A 25083-nucleotide genomic window follows, 5' to 3' on the forward strand; every position below is an offset into this window, starting at 1 on the left:
TCCAAAAGGGGCCAATGCGGACAAAAAGCAGAAACCTACCAACAGTTGCAACGGTGTCGTCCTTGCCCTGGGTGAAGACCACCAATCGCTGCCTCTTTGCGTTCTCCTTGGGGAGGTTTTGGGTCTTGTTCGCGATCACTGCAATGTCATCCGTCTGTGAAAACACCACAGAAACCCAGGAGGGGTGAACATGTTAAGTTGAGTGAAAGCATCATGAAGAGCATTTTCGGAGTAGTCAATCAAAGATCACAAGTGTTACTGAGAGCAGGTCAGATTTTTTTTTTCCTATCCAGCCAGACGGATCAAGTGATAATAAAACCAGATGAGCTTGGTGTGAAACTGATCAATAGGAGCATGCTCGATGATGCTTCCATTGAAGTTGCTAGAGGGCCTGGAAAATATTACAATGTCATATTCCCTAAGTGAGATGAAAATGAGAGTGTGAAGATACGCTTTTTTGTCAGGTAACGCCGCAGTCTGTGAGCAGCAGGGGATAGGCGGTGCATGTACTGTATCGTTCTCCTCCTGAAACAGGCCATCTCTCCTCAGCATCTGCACGGAATGGATATTCTCGCCTGGAGACGACAGAGCTCTCCGGAGTGCTTGCCTTTGATCATGAGAGGGATAAAAAAACCCACACCTGTCAGTGCTGCTTTATTATTAACTCATCATGATGTACTATGAGCAGGTAGAATGTCTTTATCGCAATCTTCCAACGACGTGGACGGCTTTTTCTGTACATCGAGGAGCTGAAATTACAGTTGCCACGGACATCTGTGTCAAAGCTAGCACTAAAGCAACTTTAGGTTGAGCAAATACTGTGATTATGGAAGCAATCAGAGAGATAGACTCCGGCCCGCACCAGCCACTCTGCCTCACTCAAACCAATGAGCTTTTACACCTCTAAATGCTTCCCAAACGTCCTTTAATCAGTCCTAAGAGGTCCGGGGAGACCCAGGGCTGAGGGAAAAATGGGTGTAACACTCTAAGTAAGTGCTAATAGTGAGGTTAATACAGAGGCTGTTAGCAGGCGATTGTGAAAAAAGAGCAATTTGTCACTGTGACTACATGTAACCACAAGCACTGAATGCAAAACCACACCAGGCTCCAGCACATTGTCGCCCTCAGGTTTTATGTTCGCTGACATAAAATAGACATACCTCCACTTGGGTTCAGGAGCTGAGAGGTTCTAAGAGCATGAGGTGGAGGTGTACCCATCAGGGCACACATAATAACAAAAGGTAAGCAAGGGCACAGGCTCATTTTCACATATCAGAAACACTCACCTGGGTTATTCTCTAAATCCGGTACATTTTGTGTCTCACAGGTTTATCTCAAAGGCAATAAACCTCATATAACGCAAAACACATTTTTGAGAAAATCAAGAAATGGAAATATTCATGTGTCTTGGTAATGTAACATGCAAATATATTTTTAAAATTATGTTTTGAAAAATTTTATGGGTTGTTAAAGCGTAGAGGTCAGGCAAATGAGCATGTCCCCACTGACCAATGTTAATTTTTCAATGAATATAAAACAAATAAAAATAGCCAGTAACTGCAAGTCATTTCTACTAATATAAACATTTTTAGGTATACTTTAACCTAAATAAAAGAAATATGAGAAAAATACAAGAATTATTTATAAAATAGCACTTTTACATCATGTCCCTCCAGTTTTGTTCAAACCCGTAATAACATACCAATCCCTCCTACTTATAAATAATGGTTCAGTCCAATTTCCTCAGCACCCTGGAAGTGACATCACGTAAGTCTTTTCCCGCTCACACTGTAAATAGATTTAAATGTTAGGAAAGTTTCTTGCCTATATTTGATTGTTTTTATCCATAAATCGTCATCATCAAGCTCAACCTTTCAACACCGTTACGCACGTAAATGATATGTGCATAACGGTATCAAACAACAATTTATTGTTGTTTGGGAAAAAGTAAAGAATTGTCTTTGAAAAATATATTAATTTCTTGTTTTCATCATATCATATGTTGCTCCATTCCCTAGCTGATGTGGATTTATGGCAACTTTTAACAAAAATCTTCAACCCCGTTACAAAAACAGTGGTTACTTAACACGTTATGATTTTTTTATAATAACAGCAAACATTAAACTAATATTCAAAAACATAAAAAAGCCTGATTTAATGTTTATATTAAAGTGTATTTTCATGATTTATGAAAAGTGCTTTTACATCAAGTTGCCATATTCTACTTATCAGTCTAATTATTGTGATATGCAATATTATACTTACTTATTGTAAGTATAATATTGCAATATTAGTAAGTATAATTATACTTACAATTAGTTATTTTAATCAAGGGATAGGTGATCTCAAAGGAACTGGAAGAATTAGTTTAATTATGTATGGACTTGTACTCATAGAGGAATGAAATTGTCCCGTTATGAGGTTGAATTTAAAGCAACCTAAGTAACAAAAAAATTCATAATACTGTTTGGGATTTCATGCATAGAGTGGGGAAACATATTTTCTTGGAGGTTCAAAGAGTCCTTCAGTAGATGCAGTGTTCAAAAACTAATTTTTTGTGGTAAGTAACCTGAGACCCCAAAATGTACCGAATTCAGAGAATCACCCATCTGACAACTTCCTTTAGAGAGAAAATGTTGTTGGGGGGAGGTGGAAAAAAACAGCAAGCTAGAAATGGATTGACAAACGATACGGTCAATTTGGTTCACGGCTGACAAATGGCAATATTTACGATCGCAGGGCGACTGATCAGACATAAATCAACAAAGCGTAAAATATGAAAGCTTTACAAGGGTGTTAAATTGCGTTGCTACGTCGAAGCCACCGAGAAACTGATAATCTCCACCGCGGGCTGCTCAGAGGAAAAAAAAATGCTGCAGGGGAGAGATTCAATTAGAGCTGTGATGCAGAGAGTTCTTTTGAGCATTTAAAGGAAAAAGATCACAATCAGGAGACTGCGTTCAGATCTGCTGATTGCTGCGTCTGGGAGGACAAGCTCTTTATCTTGTATTTATACTGAAGAAGAGTGGCTGTCATTTGTGTTAGTCATCCATAATGTGATGATAACAGTGTTTCAGAATACATTAGGAGCACATCACGCTGTGTCTTGAGGGTTAGATCCTAGCAATATTTAATTAAAGTTTCACTAAAAAGGCCTAATTAGTGAATTAACAAGACTTCTGATGGACTGAGATCAACCTCACTGTCATTATAGGACTCAAAGTGCTTAAAGAAATCTACTTCAGTATATTAGCTTGTTAAACGTGACAATACTAGAAATAAAGCAGTGGCCTCTATGTCCTGTTTGACATTTTGTACTGAAAGGACAGAACAAAGTTCCAGTTAAAATTGGTATGACAAAAAATATGTGCTCGCATTTTAAAGCAACCCAATATTTCTCGTTAGAGTTAAGCTCTAGCCGTTTGTTCTCGGCATGTGATTAGCATCCGGAGAAGCCTAAGCTATTATTATGGGTCTTTGAAATATTTTGTCTTGCAATACTTTGGGAACTCTGTAGAAAGAAAGAAACAATGACAGAATGATCAACAGGAGATTCAAGGTGTCTTGTCGATGCTGTCTAAGCGTGAAAACTTTACCCCACTCAACATCCAAAAATACCGGCAGTTTCCAGTAGTGGTCTTGTGTACACATGAACTTGACTTGCGAATGAAATCTGGAAATATACATTTTCCCATGAACTATATTCCTTTCTCATCCAGATCTGGAAAACACTTACAGAGTTACATTACATACTTTTTCCAGTCTTCCCTGCCCACATATTGACCCTACAAACCTATTACGCACTGTTATATATAAGCAACAGTGTTTTCAAAAGTTGTTACTGGGAACATTGAAGACGTAGCCTGTCAAAGGAAAGTACAATTCTCATCAGAAAGTGACAAAAATAAATAAATAAATAAAAACACTTCACTACTGTGAAGAAAACATCTTTCAGCTACAACATCCAGAAATGCAGTGGGTACAGTACACACCACTGCTGTTATCTGGAAAAAAAATCACATTCGTCCAATGCAATTTCACAGAGTGTTCTGCCAAATCAAGTTGACACAGAAAATGTCAAAGAACAGTAACTACTCGCCAAGTCTTGACTTTGCCCTTTGTGCTATTTTTTTTTTAACATGAGGCCCCTCCATTATTACCTCCTCCTCCTCCTCCTGCCTTCATCCCGTCTCCTCTCTTAAACCTGTCACTGCCATCAGGATTGCATTTCTATTCTAGTCACGTTGATCACACCGTTAGTGATTCTGGATGACAATTATTCACACAGAGCAGAGCCATATTCAAGGTGGATCTCTCTCTGAAAGATAGCACTTAAAATACCTGAAAAACACAGATCTCGGCTATTTGTGTGTTTTTTTTCACATTTAAATAGAGATGTGGATAATGTGGAAGAAAAAAAAAAAAACAAGTGAAGAAGAGACTCAGGGAATATTCATTTTACACTTAAGAGACAGCCCAAACAAGCGCTGCAATTTTCATCTCTATAATCTAAAACAAGTGGCTTTAATTTGGGTGTTAAAGGAAAGTGTTTCCGTATGGTGTCATGGTATAGTATTGAGTAGAAACCATACAGTAACATCCCTGAGTGCGACGAGGATAATGAGGAGGCTTTTTAACCTGGCAACCTGATGAGCTTCGAGCCTGCGGAGAAAGGCTTGAAACCGTGCCCAACTTCTCAGCTTCCCAAGAGGCTTTTCAAAATTCAATAAATAACATCTGTAGGCGATGTTGGGTGCAGACCGAGCGAGTGCGTCATAACAGAGAGCGGGGCTGAACAAAGAAACCATGACGACTGCCTGGTTTCCATAGCAACTGCTGCAAGGCCTGGAGAGTATAATAGCACATCAATCACTGTCCAAAAGGAACTTCATTATCAGCAAAAAATAAACCTTTAGGATCTTTTTTACTGTTAAATTGCCGGTCAACTCACCTCAAAGCCCAGCTCTTTGGCAAATGTGGCCGCTTCCTGGAAGAGATAAAACACACACAGACACATGCACAAACACACAGAGAGACACACAAATAAGCAGTTAATTACAGAGTCACAAAACAGAGCACAATGTCCAACCACAGACGTGAAGTGAAGACATTTCGTTTCCCCTCGGCTCCTCACATGTCACATGAGAATAAGTAACCTGAGTTAGCATCGCTCTGCCAGCTCCTGATTTAATAGGCAGGCAGCCCACCCCATTTAAACTATTATCAGACATCATCTCATCTTACCGCAGCAGCGTGAGATAACACTACATCAGCCTGAAGGCTTGAAACAACCACTGAAACCATGGATATGTGCTGGTATGTGGGAATCCCCCGTCCTGCAGGCATTCAGCGCCTCGTATAAATAGGTCGTTTTAGACTCTGAACAGGTGCACTTTGCATACCAATACTTTTTCTTATTTAGGTTATATCGTTTCCCTAAACATGCAAACTTTCAAATGCTTTTTAAAGCACTAAATCTTTAGCTTTCAAGATATATAATTGAAAGTGGATATTTTGATTCACTGTGTAAAACAATATACCGTAACTTATTTTTTCTTTGTATGAAATTAAATTACACTTTCTATGTCTTATGTCCATTAGGATAATCAAAATGATGATTAGTTTTGACAAATTCAGCAGTTTGCATATCACTCACTTCCACTGAAATGTACGGCATGGTGTAGTTCGGCATGCCATTTTATTTTCTGGCATTTCCACCTCCACCTGGACTCTTATTGTCCAGTGGCCCTACAACTCTTCGATCCACTACAACTGTAGAAGGCCGAGGAATGGTGCAGTTCGGGACGCTTTTACAATGGAAACAGACAAAATAGCGTAGCGACCCACACCAACCCATGTCGCACTGCTCAGTGGAAACGACGCATTACACTAAGACTTCTATGCCTTTGAAGAATTTGGAAAAGCCCAGATGATACCATGGCTTTGCAGAATTAAGCTTCTGATTAATTCACAGCATCTGAGTCAAATAGAGGCGCAACATTGGACCTTAAACATACTGCCTCCATGTGTGACATAATGAAAAGATAAAAGAAAATCAGCCAAGAAATCTGGAAGGAAATTGTGAACCTCTACAAGTCATTCGGTGTAATTTCCAGAAGCCTAGAGGTGACGCATTCATATGATAAACATTTATATGCAAGTACACAAGATCTTGCAAAGATACTTTGTGATGATTCTGTTTGAGGGTTATAAAAAAATTCTTTAAAAATTTTATAAATTGAGATACAGAACAAAAGCAAACTTTCAGATTAAGCATAGCCATGTTTGTTTTAATGTAGAATAAACTACAGATTATTCTATCTGTAACTATTGGGCTATTAAACAATGGACATTAATCTTAATAATTGTTAACAAGAATAAAACACTAAAAAGAAAAAGATCCCGTTACATTTATAGTTCTGTATTTTAAAATGAAATAAATGTAGACTTCAGTATCTTGTAAACAGTTCTTTCATGACAGCAAGTGTCGGCGCTGGTTCTCCTCTTCGAGTGGAAACAGCTGCTCATTAAAGGTGATCAGTCATGTGAGGTACATGTTTGGCATGTCAAGATTTATTTACAAAAAAGTGCTTAAATTGTCTGGTTTAACTCTTTGTTTACCTTACCAGAGAAATGCTGTTTAATTTTTCGAAAAACAGGGAAATTGTTCTCCTACTTCTACTCAATTGCAGTTAGCTTGTTTAAAGCAAAGCTAATTATTTTTTGTTAACTTAAAAGAAAGAAAAATGATATGGCTTACAATTCTTTTATCTGCAAAATGGGTAGAGAATGTGCAAAAACAAGCATGGTCATTTTAAATGTCAATAAAGAGAAGTGTGTCTGTAGGTTCACATTACTGCTTACTACACTGGCAGCTGCAGTGTTGGGGAATATTAGGTGTGACCAAAAGTTGCCTCTTTTATCAACTGGATGGATTTCTATAATTTTATGGATCAAATTGGTTCTAACCGTAGCCCTTTCAATCTGTATTCAATTTCCTTTTACAATCGATTTCTGAGCAGAAGTTCCCAGATGGTTCCATGTCACAAACCATCTGGCAGGTCAGGTTACCTTTGGTTACCAGATGGCATGTAATGGCAAAGTCAAAGTCTACAATGAGCAATGTAATCCGAATTCATGCTGTACATCTTTTTTTTTTTTAACAATCATACTTACATTTCTGGCTGTTTCAAGACACATTTATATAAATGTGTCTTGAAACAACAGAGAAGTACAAAATGTAGAAAACACTCAAGCTGTGAGGAGCTTACCCTCCTACTCTGCATACATGCTGGATGCATGTGCAAAATTTTGTAAGTTTTTGTAAATGCTTAGGTCTCCAAAAAGCTGTAATAGTGACATGCACAATTATTGCAAACATAAAGTTTACTGTAGACACAGTTGTTAGGAAAGGAGTTTTGATTTCCCTTTGAATTAGAAAAACAATGATGATCACAAATGGAGGAAGTACGACACCCAACCTGAAAGCTACCACTATATATATATATATATATATATATATGTATATATATATATACATATATATATATATATATATAAATCCCCACTGTGTTTGCCTCAAAACACTTTTAAATTTCTCCGTAGGGTATTGGATTGATAAGCTAGTGCTGGTGCACCCAGGCAGTAAACTCAATGTTTTACGAATTAAACAGAAAACCTGGAGACTTTGCTATCACTACTTTTTATCTCTTGCAGGTTGACGCCCCAATTTAGCATTGCAGTGAGAAAAATCATTACTCTTCAGTTATTTGTAGTGGGGTTCTTGGGTATCTTATCATTTATACAGTTTGTGCAATTGAGATCTCAGATCTCATTTACAAGAGGAACCTGTTCTGTGTTCGCTTTTATTCTTTAATTTTTTTTAAACAAATACTTTTTGATTTTGATTCAAAACTGCATGCACTCATTAGGACATACAAGCACAGACATAAGTAGAAGGTGTAAAAATAACTATATGTCATTTGCCATGGTTATTCATAACATTCTTTATATGATTTACACTATTCAGCTCATTCTACATTTAACTGAAGACAGAAACAACTTGTCAGTTAGGAACAATGCCGTAAATCATGAGAGACAACCTAGTTCACCAAGTACACTTCTGACCTCAGACAAGGCTGTAAGTTGGTTTTATGATTCTAAATAATCCAATTACGTGCAGAAGTGGGATGGGTGTTTGCGTGACCTTGGGGAAAGGTTGACATCTCGCTCCTCAAACAGAAGGGGAGGAGATGGCATGGAACAATAAGGTTACAGAGAGAGAGAGAGAGAGCCCTCATGGCTCTCTCTCTCTCTCTCTGCTTTGGATCAACTTCACAGCAACAGCAATATGTCAACTCATCACCCCCCATTCTGTCCACAATTAGCAGATATAGTCAAAGGGCTGTTTTATAATCATTTAAAGTAGTCATGTCTTCACATTTCACCTCACTTCGCCTTTTCAATCCATCAAAGGTTCAGGTCTCACATTTGTTTTCCTTTATTTATGACCACATATTGACTTTTCTCCTCAGGAGCGCTCAATCACTGACAAACGATGAGGCTTCTCGTGGAGACATGAGCAGCTTAGAAAACACCCTGTCAAAACTGTTGTATTTCACAACAAAGCATTTAAAAGAGAAACATAAATGAAGGCTGCAGTAACGATGGTGCCGCTGAGCAGCACATGGCTCTGATTCACCCTCCCTCTAGTTACCAGCTATAATATTTGTGAGAAAAGCCTTTCGAGTGTGTGTGGGCGTCAGGAGAAAAGATAATTGAAGCAATATCTATGAGCCACATGTGTACACTGTAATCCTTTTCAGGAATTTATTAATTTCTATCAGTTGCTATGAATTCCAACATCAGAAATATTTGTAATATAAGCTTAGCTAAACCTCATGTATAAACACTGTATGGCAGTAAATATGTAATTACAAGGACTGAACATGCAAGCCTATAAAACAGAGCACATAGGTAATTAAAGTTGCAATTCCTTAAGGAGCTTATGGCATTAATATTCAAAAAATATCCTGTTCCAGGCTGCGCATGTTTCGCATTTGACATGTGCTTGTTTAGGTATGTTGTGGTAGACGGCTTCCAAATGACGTCCCATGTGCTTCTGCAGCTGTTGCAACAATGACAAGTGCCTTAAAGTGACATCTGGGCAGAATCTCAGCGCACTCAAAAAAGCATCTTGTTTGTTCTGAGATTGCCGTGATTGCATGCTCGCTTTTGATGATCTGCTGCCAAGTCGGATTCCAGAAAAAGAGAGAGTCGGAGAAAGGACTGTGGCAGATTTCAGGGCCCGCGAGTTCTCCGCCTTTTCTTCTCTTTGGGCAAAGAAGGTAAAAGATAACAAGGCAGCCTGAGTGCATGAGCCCCTCTGAAGCCGGAGTTATTATGAAGCTATCAAAATGTGTGAGATGTTGCCGCTGTCAAAGGCTTAAACAGGCACAGGGATATTTTTAGAGACCTTAAGCTAATAATCCAGAGCCCAGTCAGAGGGGTGGAGGGGTCTATCATTTCTTGCCAAGCAAAATGGATGTGGATATGCACACTTCATGCAAGGGCCAGCTTACAAAGCATCACCACCCTTGACAACTGACATGAACATATTTGGCTTTGTTTGGAAACCATCTATCCATGAACAGCATTCTGTGTAAGCTCTGAATTTACTCTTACTGTCTTGTTCAACCACTGTATGTTACTGCATATTTTTATTAGGGATGCAATGAAATCTTGTGGTACAATATTGAAACATAATGTTTATATACAGGCAAGTAAGTGTAAGCTATTACTAAGAGCCTTGAATATGAAGCTAAGTGCTTTACACTTGAAACCCTGCAACTATATTGGTTGTCCGTGACTAGCTGAACTCCGCTAATACTTGAGACCTGCTCTAAAAATGATCATAACTGACTATTTTGCCACAAATTAAAACCTATTTTATTAGTTCCAACATCAAATATTCCATAATATGCAATAACACGCAACAGAAACAGTCATAGAACTACCACATAAGCTAATCGGCACCCAGCAAAATGAATGGTGCTCCTACATTGGCTGCTTTGCAAATGCAAAGCATTACATCAAGAATTTCAGCTTCCCACGCTTAATTTTATTTTGAATATTTGAAATATGCCCCACAACTAAAATCCACAAATAGGCAAATTTTTTCGAACAACTCAGAGTCACATTCACCGAAAAATCCACGGATAGGTTAGTCCGAAGTAGTGAGCCACCAACAGGTGGGGTTAAATCATGCTGTATATCAGACTCTGATTTTGAAGTTAAACGGGAAGTAAGGTCCTAATCTAACAGGGCACCTTTGGGATGTGGTGCCATGAAGAATTAAGGTGGTTCTGAAAACAAAAGAGGGTCGAACCATTTACTAACTGTCATGATGGTAGTTTTTAACAAGCCCACATGCAGAACACAAGACAGGAGAGGTAGGATCAGTGTTAAATGGTTTAATAATGATCACACAATTATCAGCGAGAATCAGGATGGTCTGGTCCAGGGGCAAAGACAGTGACGGCAACAATGGTTCACTACGAGGAAAGAGCAGAGTGGTGAGTTCAGGGGTCGTGGGAAGAAAGGAAATCTTTCTGGGAAAAACAGGCTGATCTTACTTGTTGCAGATGAACGGAGTCTTGGAGGGGAAACAAAGTATGTCCGGGGTCTCGGTTCTTGGTGGGTCCAAGAACAACGGAGGAGTGCGGCGGGCAGCGGACAGGTAGGCTCGGGTGCAGCGGAGAGACGGAGGAGTGGTACGGCCGCCAGCCGTGGGGGTCCAGGAGATAATTGCGAAACAACGGAGAGGTGAGTCTGGGAACTCGGGCAACCTGTGGATACTTTCCACGGCGTCACGAGGGTGGTTCATAAACCAGGAATTCAACCGGGATCTCATCAAAGGATCACCTAAAAGGCAACGGAGTAAACAAAGATAATTACTAGAATGTTCAAGACAACTAGAAACACAGAGACGGGCTCAGGGGGCTCAGAGGTACCGTGACTGGCTAACACTCAGGCGACGCTGGACTGGCGGCCAACTCCTTAAGTCTGCGCCGCTGATGAAGATGATCACGAACAGCTGCGGATAATAATGCACCGCACTCCAACCGGAACCTGTCGCCATCTGGTGGTAAAAGGTAATAAGGGTGCACAGGAACTCCCACCATGCAGCCAGAACCCCGGAACATAACAGTACCCCCCCCTCAACGGTCGCCACCTGGCGGCCTAGACGAACTGGAAGGCAACGAGGAACGATAGTCGGAGATAAGGGAAGGGTCTAGGATGGAAGAACCAGAGATCCAGGATCTTTCCTCCGGACCGTAGCCCTCCCAATCGACGAGGTACTGCCAGCCGCGACCTCGCCGACGGGAGTCCACGATCCGGCGGACGGTGTATGCAGGATGACCATCAATGTCACGGGGGGGTGGAGGGGGTTCGGCTGGAGGGCAGAGCGTGCTGGTCTGGACAGGTTTGATCTGGGACACATGGAAGGTGGGGTGGACGCGGAGGGAGGCGGGCAGACGGAGACGGACAGCAGACGGACTGATTATGGTTTCAATGAGGAAGGGACCAATGTATCGGGGAGAGAGCTTCTTGGAAATGGATTTGAGCGGAATGTCACGTGAAGAAAGCCAAACCTGTTGACCTGGGATGTATATGGGGGCTGGTCTTCTCTTCTGGTCAGCCAGGCGCTTATTTCTATCTGCAGTGTGGTTGAGGTTACGGATAATGGTGTTCCAGACTTTCTGACAACGGCGGATGTGATGACGGACTGAGGTGACTGAAATATCCTTTTCCTCTGAGGAAAGAAGAGGGGGTTGATAACCAATGGAAGCCTCGAACGGGGACATACCGGTAGCTGCTGAGATGTGGCTGTTGTGAGCGTACTCCACCCAAGGGAGGAATTGGGACCAGTCAGAGGGGTTGGTGGAGGTGAAGCAGCGGAGGGTGGTTTCCAGGTCCTGGTTGAGCCGTTCAGTTTGACCGTTGGTCTGGGGGTGAAAGCCGGAAGAGAGTGAGATAGATGCGTTGAGAGCCGAACAGAAACTTTTCCAAACCTGAGAGATGAACTGAGGACCTCGGTCAGAGAGGATGTCTTGTGGGATGCCATGGAGTCGGAAAACGTGTTTGATCAGAAGTTGAGCGGTTTGAAAAGCTGTGGGTAACTTACGGAGAGGAACGAAGTGGCAGGTCTTGGAGAAACGGTCGACGATGGAGAGGATGGTGGTCATGCCCTTGGAAGGAGGTAGGCCGGTAACAAAATCTATAGATATGTGAGACCATGGCCGTTTGGGGATGGGGAGAGGTTGCAGGAGACCAGATGGTGGTTGGTGAGAGGTTTTATTTCTGGAACAGGTGGTGCAGGCTTGGACATACTCACTGACATCTTTATGGACAGAAGGCCACCAAAACTTGCGGTTGACGAGTGCAATGGTACGGCTTATTCCGGGATGTGCAGAGAATTTTGAGGCATGGATCCAGTGGAGAAAACGGGCTCGGACTGAGACAGGAACGTAGAGCTTGTTGGGTGGACAGGTGTCGGGTGCAGGTTCTGTCAACTGAGCTTGTGTAATGATGTCTTCGATCTCCCAGGTAACGGTGGCGACTGTACAACTGGGAGGAAGAATAGTGGCAGGGGCCTTCTCGGAATCATCAGATGAATACAGGCGGGAAAGTGCGTCAGGTTTGATGTTACGGGAACCAGGGCGATATGAGATGGAGAGATTGAATCGAGAGAAAAATAGTGACCAGCGTGACTGACGTGGGTTGAGCCTCCGGGCAGACTGAAGGTAGGACAAGTTCTTGTGATCGGTCCAGACCAGCACCGGATGCTCTGCTCCCTCCAGCCAATGTCTCCATTCTTCCAGGGCTAATTTTATAGCTAGTAGCTCCCGATCTCCCACATCATAGTTTCTCTCTGGAGGTGATAATCTGCGGGAAAAAAAGGCACATGGGTGAGTTTTATTGTCGCGAGGAGAGATCTGGGATAAAACCGCACCAACTCCGGTGTCTGAGGTGTCGACCTCGACAATGAACTGTCGGGACGGGTCTGGCTGAATCAGGATGGGTGCGTTGGCGAAGAGGGTCTTGAGGCGTGAGAACGCCGCTTCAGCCTCCGGAGTCCAACTAAAAGGGATCTTGGAAGAGGTTAGTGCAGTTAGTGGTAAAGCTGTCTGACTGTAGTTTCTGATAAAACGGCGGTAAAAGTTTGCAAATCCGAGGAAGCGTTGGAGCTGCTTGCGGGTTTCGGGTGTGGGCCACTGCAGTACTGCCTGGATCTTTTCCTCCGTTGGCCGTACCTGTCCGCCCCCTAATATGAAACCCAAGAAGGAAATTGACGGCTTGTGGAACTCACACTTCTCAGCTTTGACAAATAGTTTGTTCTCGAGCAGTCTTTGGAGAACCATGCGAACGTGGCGTCTGTGTGTCTCTAGAGTCTGTGAATAAATGAGAATGTCATCCAGGTATACGAAAACAAAGATGTTCAGAAAGTCTCTTAAAACATCGTTTACTAGGGCTTGAAAAAATGCAGGCGCATTGGATAAGCCAAAAGGCATCACGCAGTACTCAAAATGGCCAGTAGGTGTCTTAAATGCAGTCTTCCACTCGTCACCCTTGCGTATGCGCAGAAGATGGTAAGCGTTTCTCAGGTCGAGTTTGGAAAAAACTGTAGCACCGTGCACCGGTTCGAAGGCAGATGATAATAATGGCAGGGGATACTTATTCTTAACTGTAATATTGTTTAACCCTCTATAGTCTATGCAGGGTCTCAGGGATCCATCTTTCTTCCCTACAAAAAAAAATCCAGCTCCCAGAGGGGAAGATGAGGTGCGGATTATACCGGCTGCCAAAGACTCCTTTATATATTTTTCCATAGTGTCTCTTTCAGGTCGAGAAATATTGTATAAGCGACTGGTGGGTAACGGAGCCCCCGGCAGGAGATCTATGGAACAATCATATGGACGGTGAGGAGGGAGAGAAAGAGCCTTGGACTTACTGAACACAGGAGCGAGGTCGTGGTATTCAGAGGGGATTGTGGAGAGATCGACCGGGTCCGCCTCCTGAGGCTCAGCCGGCGGAGGACCTGGGGGAACAGCTGAGCGGAGACAAGATGAGTGACAAGAAGTGGACCAGGATTCTAGGTGTTTTTCGGTCCAGTTTATTTGTGGGTTGTGAAGTTGTAACCAGTGGAAACCTAAAATTATGGGGGAATTGGCTGATGAAAATACAAAAAATGAAATAAACTCACTGTGGTTACCAGAAATGATGAGGTGGAGTGGTTTGGTTTTATGTGTGGCAGCGTTTTTCCATCTAATGCTGTGACTCGCAGTGGAACAGGTAGTGGTTCGGTCTCTATTTTCATCTGTTTCACCAGGGAGTCGTCGATCAAATCTTGTTCGCAACCAGAGTCGACTAGGGCGGATAAAGAAAATGACTGGATCTGAATCAAAATGGTTGCGGGCAACAGTAAGCGAGGAGAGTCTCTTTCGCTGGGATGGTCCGCCAACCTCCTCGCTGCTACGGGCGGACCGGGAGGTTTAAACGAACCGGACAGTTGGCCAGAAAATGACCCGGGGAACCACAATAAATACAAAGGCGGGCTGAAATGCGCCGCTGGCGCTCCTCAGGAGTCAGGCGAGTCCGACCTAACTGCATGGGCTCGGGTTCCTGAAAGGCTCGGGGCGGAGAAACTGCCGAGGGGGAAGCGGAGCCACCGAGGTGTCTAAATGGTTGGCTCCTACGACCCCAATCTCTCCTTCGGGACCGGATTCTGTGATCCAGTCGGATGGTCTGGCTAATTAATTCCTCTAGGGTCCTAGGTTCTTCAAAAGTAGCCAGCTCATCCTTAATGTTTTCATTTAACGCGTTATAATATGCGCTCTTAAGCGCGGCTGGGTTCCAGCCTGTCGCTGCAGCCTTGATGCGGAAATCAACGGAAAATTCCGCCACAGTTCTATTTCCTTGTTTAATATTCCACAACTCTCTGGAATTAAATGACTGGTCAGCATCTTGACAAAACACCTGTCTGAACTCTTTTATGAATTCATCAAATGAACAGCCATAGCGTGCTGGATCTGGGAAACGAGCTTCGGCCCATAACAAAGCTTGTCCCGACAACGAGGACAGGACGTATGCAATCTTGGAGCTGTCGTAAGGGAAGCTTCTCGGGGAGTGATTGAACATTATCGAGCATTGAAGGAGAAAACCATTACATTTTCTCCGGTCACCTGTGAATCTTTCGGGTGTAGGTGGACGGACCTCAGAAAACGTGGATTGGATCTCCGGAGCTGGGTTTGAAGCTAGAGCTGAGTCAGAAGCTGGAGCGGGATCTGGAGGAGAAGTTTGAGGGGCTGAACCTCGAAGGAAACGGGTTAATTCAGACAGTTGTTGGTTCGTTTCAGTTTGGATTCTACTTAACTCTCTTAATGCGTTTTCATGAGTTTGCAATGTAGATTGTTGTCCGGCTAAGGCTCTCCGGATTGCGTCTGCTGGGCTGATTTGTTGGCCTGAGTGTTCTGTCATGATGGTAGTTTTTAACAAGCCCACATGCAGAACACAAGACAGGAGAGGTAGGATCAGTGTTAAATGGTTTAATAATGATCACACAATTATCAGCGAGAATCAGGATGGTCTGGTCCAGGGGCAAAGACAGTGACGGCAACAATGGTTCACTACGAGGAAAGAGCAGAGTGGTGAGTTCAGGGGTCGTGGGAAGAAAGGAAATCTTTCTGGGAAAAACAGGCTGATCTTACTTGTTGCAGATGAACGGAGTCTTGGAGGGGAAACAAAGTATGTCCGGGGTCTCGGTTCTTGGTGGGTCCAAGAACAACGGAGGAGTGCGGCGGGCAGCGGACAGGTAGGCTCGGGTGCAGCGGAGAGACGGAGGAGTGGTACGGCCGCCAGCCGTGGGGGTCCAGGAGATTATTGCGAAACAACGGAGAGGTGAGTCTGGGAACTCGGGCAACCTGTGGATACTTTCCACGGCGTCACGAGGGTGGTTCATAAACCAGGAATTCAACCGGGATCTCATCAAAGGATCACCTAAAAGGCAACGGAGTAAACAAAGATAATTACTAGAATGTTCAAGACAACTAGAAACACAGAGACGGGCTCAGGGGGCTCAGAGGTACCGTGACTGGCTAACACTCAGGCGACGCTGGACTGGCGGCCAACTCCTTAAGTCTGCGCCGCTGATGAAGATGATCACGAACAGCTGCGGATAATAATGCACCGCACTCCAACCGGAACCTGTCGCCATCTGGTGGTAAAAGGTAATAAGGGTGCACAGGAACTCCCACCATGCAGCCAGAACCCCGGAACATAACACTAACAAGGTGTACCAAAGGAAGCGGCTACAAGATGTAAATGATTTGTGTCTAATATTTAAATTGCATTTAGCCAATAATAGTTTTGATAATTAAGATTTACAAAGATACAGATAAGCAGTATATTAAGAGAAAAAACTAGCTAACTCATGCATGTGGAGTTGGAACTGTTTCCCACATAGCAACAAAAAGTCAACATTGCTTGTTTTTTTCTAGGCACCGAAGAACTTGTTTTATTTTGGTTACTTTCCATCTCAATCATTATTGTCAAGCCTAAGTCAATGTTTTGACTTTACTTTTTGACATCAAACCAACTCTGAGAGGTTTTGCAAAAGTCTTCTGAGAAGTAAAGTCTACGAACAAACTTTCTCCCGGGGACATTTGGTCCCTTAAAATCCAATGTAAATAATTACTCGAGGAAGTCAAAGAAACCTTCAAAGTGATGTCTTCTGATCTTTTGGCATCAGTCAACAAGCTAAGGACTCAACGCCATGTCCAACTGATAGAGAACTACAATTTAATTTAAAGCATAGCTGTGGTAAAAGGAGAAAATTCAAAAAACAAACAAACAAACCTTGTTACTTCTTTTAGACATCAACTAACTTGGATAAAAAAAATCTGTTGGCCTTAAATGCTCATTATATTCATTGGCCTGTCAGTGGTTTAGTTAAAAGACAATTCTTTTTGGCACATAAGTGAAAACCAAAACCAGAGAAAAGATACAAGCTATTGACTTTCAGGGTAAAATAGCAGAAATAACAAGCATTTAGATTTTTCTCGCGCTCGTGACAAGTTGTTGAGCATATGTCACACCAGAAGCGAGAGAAGGAAAAAAAAAAAATCCAATTTCAGTGTTTCCCAAAGAATCCAAATCAAAGAACAAACCTCAGTGCTAAGGTTAATAAATGTTGATAAGCTGGAAAGTGTAACTCCCCCGGGCCCTTCGGAAAATAAGCATTTGCTTGACCGTGTTAGCCCCAGCTGAGGCAGAGGCAGAAATTGAATTGTATTTGACACTTTGTGCGAAGGGAACACGACACTGAGGAGGGTATAGCCCTGACAAGCTATTTGCAACAATAAATCTGTTTTCTTCTGCCTCTCCATGTGTTTCAGTAAGAGTTCTGTTTTAAAGAGCCTAGCTGGGGTATTTCAAGGGAGAACAAAATGAAAATGTTTCCTTTTTAAACTGTGGGAGACAAAGGAGGGCACATTATCGGCTGGAAATGACGAATCACTCAGTGTAGAAACCTTTTAAGCTAAAGTTAGCATGACTGGGTTATGACATGTCAAATGATTCAGCCAATTATCACTACTTACAGTTACATATATAAATATAACAATGGCAAATGACATATTTTTCACATTCTCTGCATGTTAGCCAAGGCATCACTGGGATGAGCCAGACAGCTTTCATAAATGCCTGGTAAAATAGCATATGGCATTTCATGCTTGTGCTTTTAGTCAGATTATTACATTAAAGTGCTCCTGATTGATATGTAATCAAAATGATGTCACAGGATAGGACTGACAGCGGCTTTAATGAAGCTCTAGGCAATTGTTGTTTTTTAGATTCTGTTAAAAGCACCTTAAATTTTACCTTCAGTAGGTAAAGCTTTTGGCATGTTCATTCTGTGTACAGATAGATTATATCGGCATTTATAAGTTAATCTATCACACTAATAAATTGTTAGCTATTAACAGATTGCATGCGTTAAATATTTAAAAGTAAAGCAGTGTAAATAACAACAGTATTCATTCAAACAACTTTTATACCATTGTAGTTAATATTAAGGAGCGATTTTCACTGGAAATGCTTTACATGTTTCGTTGTCAGTATGTTTCACACAGATATGTCACTGTTGTTTCACCACCTCCAACTCTTGTCTCCCATTATCATTGGCTTCTGTCTAAATTATAGCCCAATACAAACAAGACAAAAGTTTAAAGGTTTATGAATTAGCATTTACATAAATATTAATAAAGTTTTTGGACCTGCAGTTCACAGCTTAGCCGTTAGCTTCATCTTTCAGGACCAACTCATGTGGATAGTAAATGGAGACACTAAGATCATAACTGCTTTTACCTTTGACCACAACCTCACTTTAAAAATCCTCTACAATTCCTTTGACAAAATGGTTCAGCCATGTTATCTGACCTGAAAACAACCAAATGCGATTATTATTTTGATTATGCTAGCTGAAGGCAGCGCTTTAGGTGGAAAGACATTAACTCGCTCCCGTGCAGGATGGATTCAGAGGAATAAATCACCTGTGTGCCGAGGCCTCCTGCAGCACCCGGGAGAATGTAGCAATCCAGTTTACGCATGATGGGCCACAAACATGAATGTAAACACACACAGGAGCAACACATGCCACAGAGGCAGGAATCGCTTTACCTGCCTCTGGAAATTTACTCACACTGCAGCTGATGGTATTTCACTTGGATACATTACTCGGCTATTAGGCACCAACTTCTAAAACTCCGATACAATCGCATATTTGTAACCCTTTTGTTGTTGCAGCTAGATTTACATCTGCTATTCACACCAATTTAGCCAGATTCCTTGAAAAAGCTTGGTGGAGCTCTCAAACCTGCAACCACAAACTGTGTTCTTATCACTGTTTCCATAATACCTGAAATCAAAGTTGTACAACAGCATTTAAAATGCATAATAACTGCAATTATTTTAAAAATAACTTATTTTTTTCTTTCGGCATCAAACTAAGTATTTCCCAGATGTTACGCCACTGAGGGGAAACTCTAAACAGCAAGAAAAAGAAGAAATAATTGTCTTTGAAATCTTTGTGTTGATCTCAAGTATTGATCTAAATGTAAACGATTGATTACAAACGACTTAATTCTATAAAACATTCTTATAGTATGATAATCCTGAGTAAAAACCTACATGATTAAACTATTAAAGCATAAATTACTCATACATGAAAAATCTTTTTTAAATCTTTTACATACTTAAAAATATTTGATAAGAAATTGACATGATAAATCTCAGAGTTGAGGCATTAGTGAAATGATGTATTGTTTTTAATGTTTTCAATAAATATAAATCTGAAAGTGTGGCTTGCCTTACTATTCCATAGAAGTGCAGAAAACAACCCTGGGAAATCTGAATCGATTCAAAATACTCAAAAATCAATTTTAAATTGCATTTAAGTGGTATGTCTTTGCTGCTCCTATTTGCAAGCACAACGCACCCACTCTGCCACCGTAGAATATCGTTTTGCCTATCGTGTGTATATTGAATAATTCTTTGATATGTTTTTATAAAAGAAAAAGACAGAAAGCTAAGTTAATCTAATAATGGTTACAGAATTTTATGCCCAAACCTATTTTTGTATTAAGATAAACTGATGGGATTTGATACATTATGGAGCCTTATAGAATTATTGTAAATAAATATTCTATTTGTTTATACTGTCTTTTTCTCTTGTCAGTCACATATATTAAACAGAATCTGAAGATCCTTTGAAAATTGGCTTCTGAATTAAAATTTGGTTTCTGAATCGAATTCTGGTCCTAAAAGTCGTAACTGAACTAGATCACTAGATACTGAAAGATTCACATTTCTACTATCTAACCACCTCACTTTTATACCTCACAACTAAATCCAATGCAAATAGTTTAATCTCAGTTATCCATTTTCTGTATAAATATAGCTGATCTGTTAAGATGTTTGTTAGAGAACCTCTTCACAGATTTGAAGACCAGTCATGAATTATGATTCTTGGTCTTCATCATTCATGTAGACCAAGAATCATAACAGGTCGGAGAGAAAGCTGTGAAAAAGCTTAAGCAGGGTTAGGTTATAGCACAACATCCCACATGTTGAATATCTCATGATCCATCGTTCAATCATCACCTCGATGAGGTGGCAGTTTTGCTACAGCTAAACTGCCTCCTCATAGAGGCAGAAGCAGCCAAGTGGCCCGGGATAACTCTGGAGGAGGTGCAGAGATGTGTTGACTGGAAAACTGTTAGTCATGCACACCAAAAAGAGTGACAACAAGAATGCCATTGTTTAAAGGAAGTCATTAGTGGTCAAGTTTAAAGTTTGCCACAACCAAAGAAGAGGAAACAGAAAACATGTGGAACAACGTGTTCGGGTCAGAAGAGACCAAAGCTTAGCTATTTATTTGAGATGCAAAACATTATGTGTGGTGAAAACAGTTCACTTAGACCTGAACAAACCACTGCCATTGTAAAACATGGTGGTGGTTTGACAGCAGAACAAAGATCCCAAGCAGAAGGCCACAAATTGGATTAGATCAAAGCATATTAAATTCTTCAAATGGCTTAATCGAAGTAAGCCATTTGAAGCTTACTTTGATTAAGCCATTTGAAGATGGCTAAATTCAAATCAGAATATGTGGAGAGACTTAAATTTTTTTGTTTAAAGTTTTACATCTAACTTGACTGAGCTTGAGCAATGTTGCAAAGGGGAAAACATATCATGCAATGGATGTACAATATGGGAGGGTGATGCAAACTGTTGGGTGGTGACAGACTGACCTTCTTAGACACACGCACACACATATTAAACTATATGACTATGAGTGGAAGAAGCCCTTGTAATGGAAATTAGGATGCATCCTGGATACAATAATGTTTTGAAAGTACAGTCCTCTGCTTTGTTCTACACACAAAACCAAACACCAGTTAAATTTAATTTTAGTAAGCGTACAAATCTGACTCCTAACATTATTCGTTTTTTCACCGTTATGTTTTATGAAGTAAAGTACCAAGTCTGACAACTTGAGGTTACCTTATTAATTAACAAAAACATGTATGAGGCTGCTTATTTTGCCAACATACCTGATAAATCTCAGAGCTAACATTTGAGTAGTCAGTGGTGCTTCTGTAGAATCACAACAATGACACAAAGCAGAAATGTCAGTGTGTTTGTTTGCAATAGCTCAGAATTGTTTGCAGAAAATCCATCAATCCCACTGTCTATCTTGAAACCAAAACTTTTTTAAAATCGTCATATATCTTGGAACCAGAAGCCAGACTATTCACAATCAACAACCGTTTAGATATACAGTTCTAAAACGTAAAATTAAATCTCACCCTTTTTAAAATTGTTTAATGATAAATGTTTCATCAAAGGCCAAAAGAAAACAACACCAATTCCTTCCATTTTGGTTGGTCGGCTTGCAACTGAAAACAGCCTGAGTTTTTGTCTCTAGCTCGGCATAGCTCTTCTCACAAATTGTCTAACAACTTCCAAAATTGTGTTGTTGAAGGCAATGAAAACTCTGAAATTAAATGTTTGCTCATATCTCTGCACATTGCCAAGGCTCCCTGGAGATCAGGGCCGCTGGTCTACTTGAGGTTTGGCAGACCAGTCGCAAAGCCCGGTAAATCCCGGTCAATGAATATCTCAACCGCCCCACCACTGTGAGTCTACAGCAATGCTACAATACAACTGAGACCACGGCCGGTCAATCCACATGCTTGATCCACTTATCAGGATACTGCTTATCAGGATTACCAAAGTCATGTTGTCTGCCAGAAAAATAAATTCAGTCACCGACTGCTGCAGGAAGAGAATGGAGGGGACTGTTCATAACCTGAACTGCCCTGAACTTGCATTTTTAGCGTTTTTAGACCAAAGGAATTTGCGTTATAACCCTGGCTAGTCCTGAAGCAATTCCTTAACTAATTTAATGGAAAAATAAGTTGGGTTTAAGTCATTTTTATAAATTGGAGGAAAAAAAAGTGTATCTGTGAAACCCTGAACTTATCGTACAATACAGTACAGTAAATCAGTACAGAAATATTTTTTAATAGTGAATGATATGTCAAAGCATTTTAATGGAAAGTTGAGTGGAATGAAAACCTATGATAGAGAAAATGTGCACAATCAACAGAAACAACTGAAACCTTAAGAGGAATGTGAGGTAAAACAGATTCAGGAGTTTGAATCTGTTTTACCATTTTGTTTGACTTCAGTCAGTGCTTCAAGAGGCACTGCACAAAGGTATATTCAGGACACAGGCGACGGTTGTTGCACTCCTTTTGTTAAGGCTTTGAGAGTATGGAGGAAGATTGGAGAGAGAAATGGAATCTCAAGATCAAGTTTTTCCACAGTTTATAATGACTTGAAGAAACCACGTCATCTGCTCCCAGTAAACCAAGTTTTATCAGGTGGTCGAAAGTCAGTGCAGCTGCCTACCGGAGCACTTTAGAGCCCTTCCTGTCACCATGCTTTGAAATACTTACTGGAAATGTAGATTTCATTTTTCAGTTGAACTTGCCACCTACCGCCACTCCTAAAACTATCAACACCTCGCTTAATGACCATGGTTTTACTGGCTGTATTAATGCAGTAATTTATGTAAAAGGAGCCCTCACCGAGTATTAAGTGAATATACTGTGCAGTAGAAGGACATACTTTTCAGTAATTTGACAGTGATAAAAAAAAAAAATCCTTTTATTTTATTGGTCTGATGTAATAGTCACATATTCTGTGAAACCATCAAAAAAACAAAAAATGATCCCTCTATGTCATGAATCTATAAAGTTTTACTTTTGCATTAAACTAGTGAAATAAATTACCATTTCAATGACAGAGAATCTAAATGAAAGGGCTTTTACATGACACAGCTAAAATAAATAACTGGAAATTGCTGCTAAAATTTGTCCAATCTTCAGCCTTCCTGTCACCAGTTTTATCTGAGGTCTTTCCAACCAGTCCATTACCCACTTATAAGAGCAGCGTCTGATTCCATCAGTCTCCGTTTACCTACAGGGGCAGGAGAGAGGTCTCAAGCCCACAGGGACAGCAGCTGCCCCCCTCCTGCTCAGGTCTAAAGGTTAAACAATCGGAAACATGTGCAGCACATAAATATCTTCACTGATAGCAATCGGCACAAAAAACCAGGGTTTGCATAAGGGACTCCGAACAGAGGATGTAACCTCAGATAGCACTAAAACGACTGGGCAGCCGTTCAGCCTTTAGAGCCTGATGGAAGCTGTGGCAGCGCCAGGCGCAGCTCCGCAGCAGGGGGAGTTCGTTTATCAGTCTTTATCAGCACTGAAGGCCTCTATCACACATCTCACCTCTGAGCTCTGACAAGAGGTCAGCAAACAATGCAGGACTACCGGAAAGTCGCTATCTCTCAAGGAAGTGGATAAAGGATTAAGGGTGGATGAAGCAGTTTGCTTAACGAACAAAGTTCATGCAGCCCGTTTTAACAACGGGTAAATCTCATTACGCTGATATTTCCAGCTGGTTTATTTTCCGTTCTTCTGAGTTGTTAGTCAGAGTCAGAATATGCAACGTTCTGGGATCTTACTTTCTCTCCTCCCTCTGACTGCTGGTGCCTTACTCCAGATGTGTTGGTTCTGGATCTGTCATTGTTTAACCCTCTTTTATCCGTCTTGCTCTTTCTAGTGTGCTAATATTTATCAATGTTTCTGGTACACGTTAAATGTGAATGGCGTTGTTACATCCCATGTGTTACAGTTCCATTATATGATATTTTTAACTGTAATACAGTAGCAAACAAGTACTTACTACTAGAATGTACAACAGTGTATTTATGCTTTGCAAAGTGTGAAACTGCTTTTCCTCTTCAAACCTTGCGTTTCCCTCTCTTCAGATCTCTGTGTTCATTGTCTGGGATGACTGTGTGTGGGTGTTCGTGCACACAAGAGTCCTCAGGAGCAAGCAAAGTTCTGGCTTTCTCTCTGCTGAATAACACACCTCCTTTAGATGAAAAGACTCAAACAAAGAATTGGAAGCATCCTGAGCCCACATAGATCTGTTTTTATCAAAAATATATAGATCTATGACCAAGTTCTTGACTCTAAGTTTTGTTTCGCTTTCGATTTTGGCACAGTTTTATTTTGGAGTGATATGAACTTGGCTGATATACCTATAATACAAACTTTCATCTTTCCAGGTCTTCTAAGCCGAAAAGTGTGTTGTTTAAGTTTTTACCTACCAATATATATTTTTCATTTACTGATTGACCTTGATAACATTTGAAATATTGCTTTATTTTTCATAATCGTGGTCAAGGATATGAAATTGTTTTTATTATCTTTAATGCTTATTTTTTTAAAATGGCAATTCACGTCATACCTATGGAAATATTTTGAGGAAACATTTGTCACGGTGCTTTAGGCCTGCCACAAAATGGCCTGCTAGAGTAATTTAAAGAAAAAGTCTGAGAAAGTGTGTTAATTAGAAGAGTAGAATGGTCACTTTGACAGGGACTTGTACTGAAAAACAATCTATTTTTGTCAACCATCATTACCTTGAGGGAAATAAGGGTTGTCATCACCACTTCAAAAGGGCTTCACATGTAAGAATATTGCTGCAAGTAGCTTCTCAAACCAACTCTTTCATTAGGAACTGAAAGAGTCCAACTGGTTTAAAGACAGCTATGAAAGTTCAAGAAGGATCAGGACTCTTGTAAAGATGAGTCAAATATGGGGCCAGCTTGCCACCAGCACAGAGTTTGCTCAGGAATGGTAGTTAGCAGGAGTGAGTTTTTCTGCTATCTAAGTGTTTCAGAGACTTTTGGAGGTATGATACTTCTCTCCAAGAAAATATCAAGGACATATACATTTCCAGAAGTTAACTACAAGGGGAAGGGATTAAGGTATTCACTCCAATCAAATCCCATGTAGACTGTATGGGCATCTATTGAAGTTCATGGAGGTTTGGTTGTTCAGTCCACTTGTGTTTAGTGCACAGGTGTCAGACTAGTCC

General features: G+C 41.0%; 1 protein-coding gene across 3 annotated transcripts in view; it reads right to left on the bottom strand.

Moving 5' to 3' along the window:
- LOC114152210 (adenosine kinase-like) overlaps positions 1 to 25083 on the bottom strand; it is a 171172-nt gene that overhangs the window by 17143 nt on the left and 128946 nt on the right. For all 3 annotated transcript variants that reach the window (XM_028030022.1, XM_028030023.1, XM_028030024.1), the window contains exons 8-9: positions 4952 to 4987; positions 40 to 154 (exon numbers count right to left, since the gene is read on the bottom strand). In XM_028030022.1, coding sequence (XP_027885823.1) covers positions 40 to 154; positions 4952 to 4987 — 151 coding nt within the window. The remainder of the gene's footprint in view (positions 1 to 39; positions 155 to 4951; positions 4988 to 25083) is intronic.

Source organism: Xiphophorus couchianus, chromosome 10 (assembly GCF_001444195.1).
Source record: "Xiphophorus couchianus chromosome 10, X_couchianus-1.0, whole genome shotgun sequence".
Classification (NCBI taxonomy): Eukaryota; Metazoa; Chordata; class Actinopteri; order Cyprinodontiformes; family Poeciliidae; genus Xiphophorus; species Xiphophorus couchianus.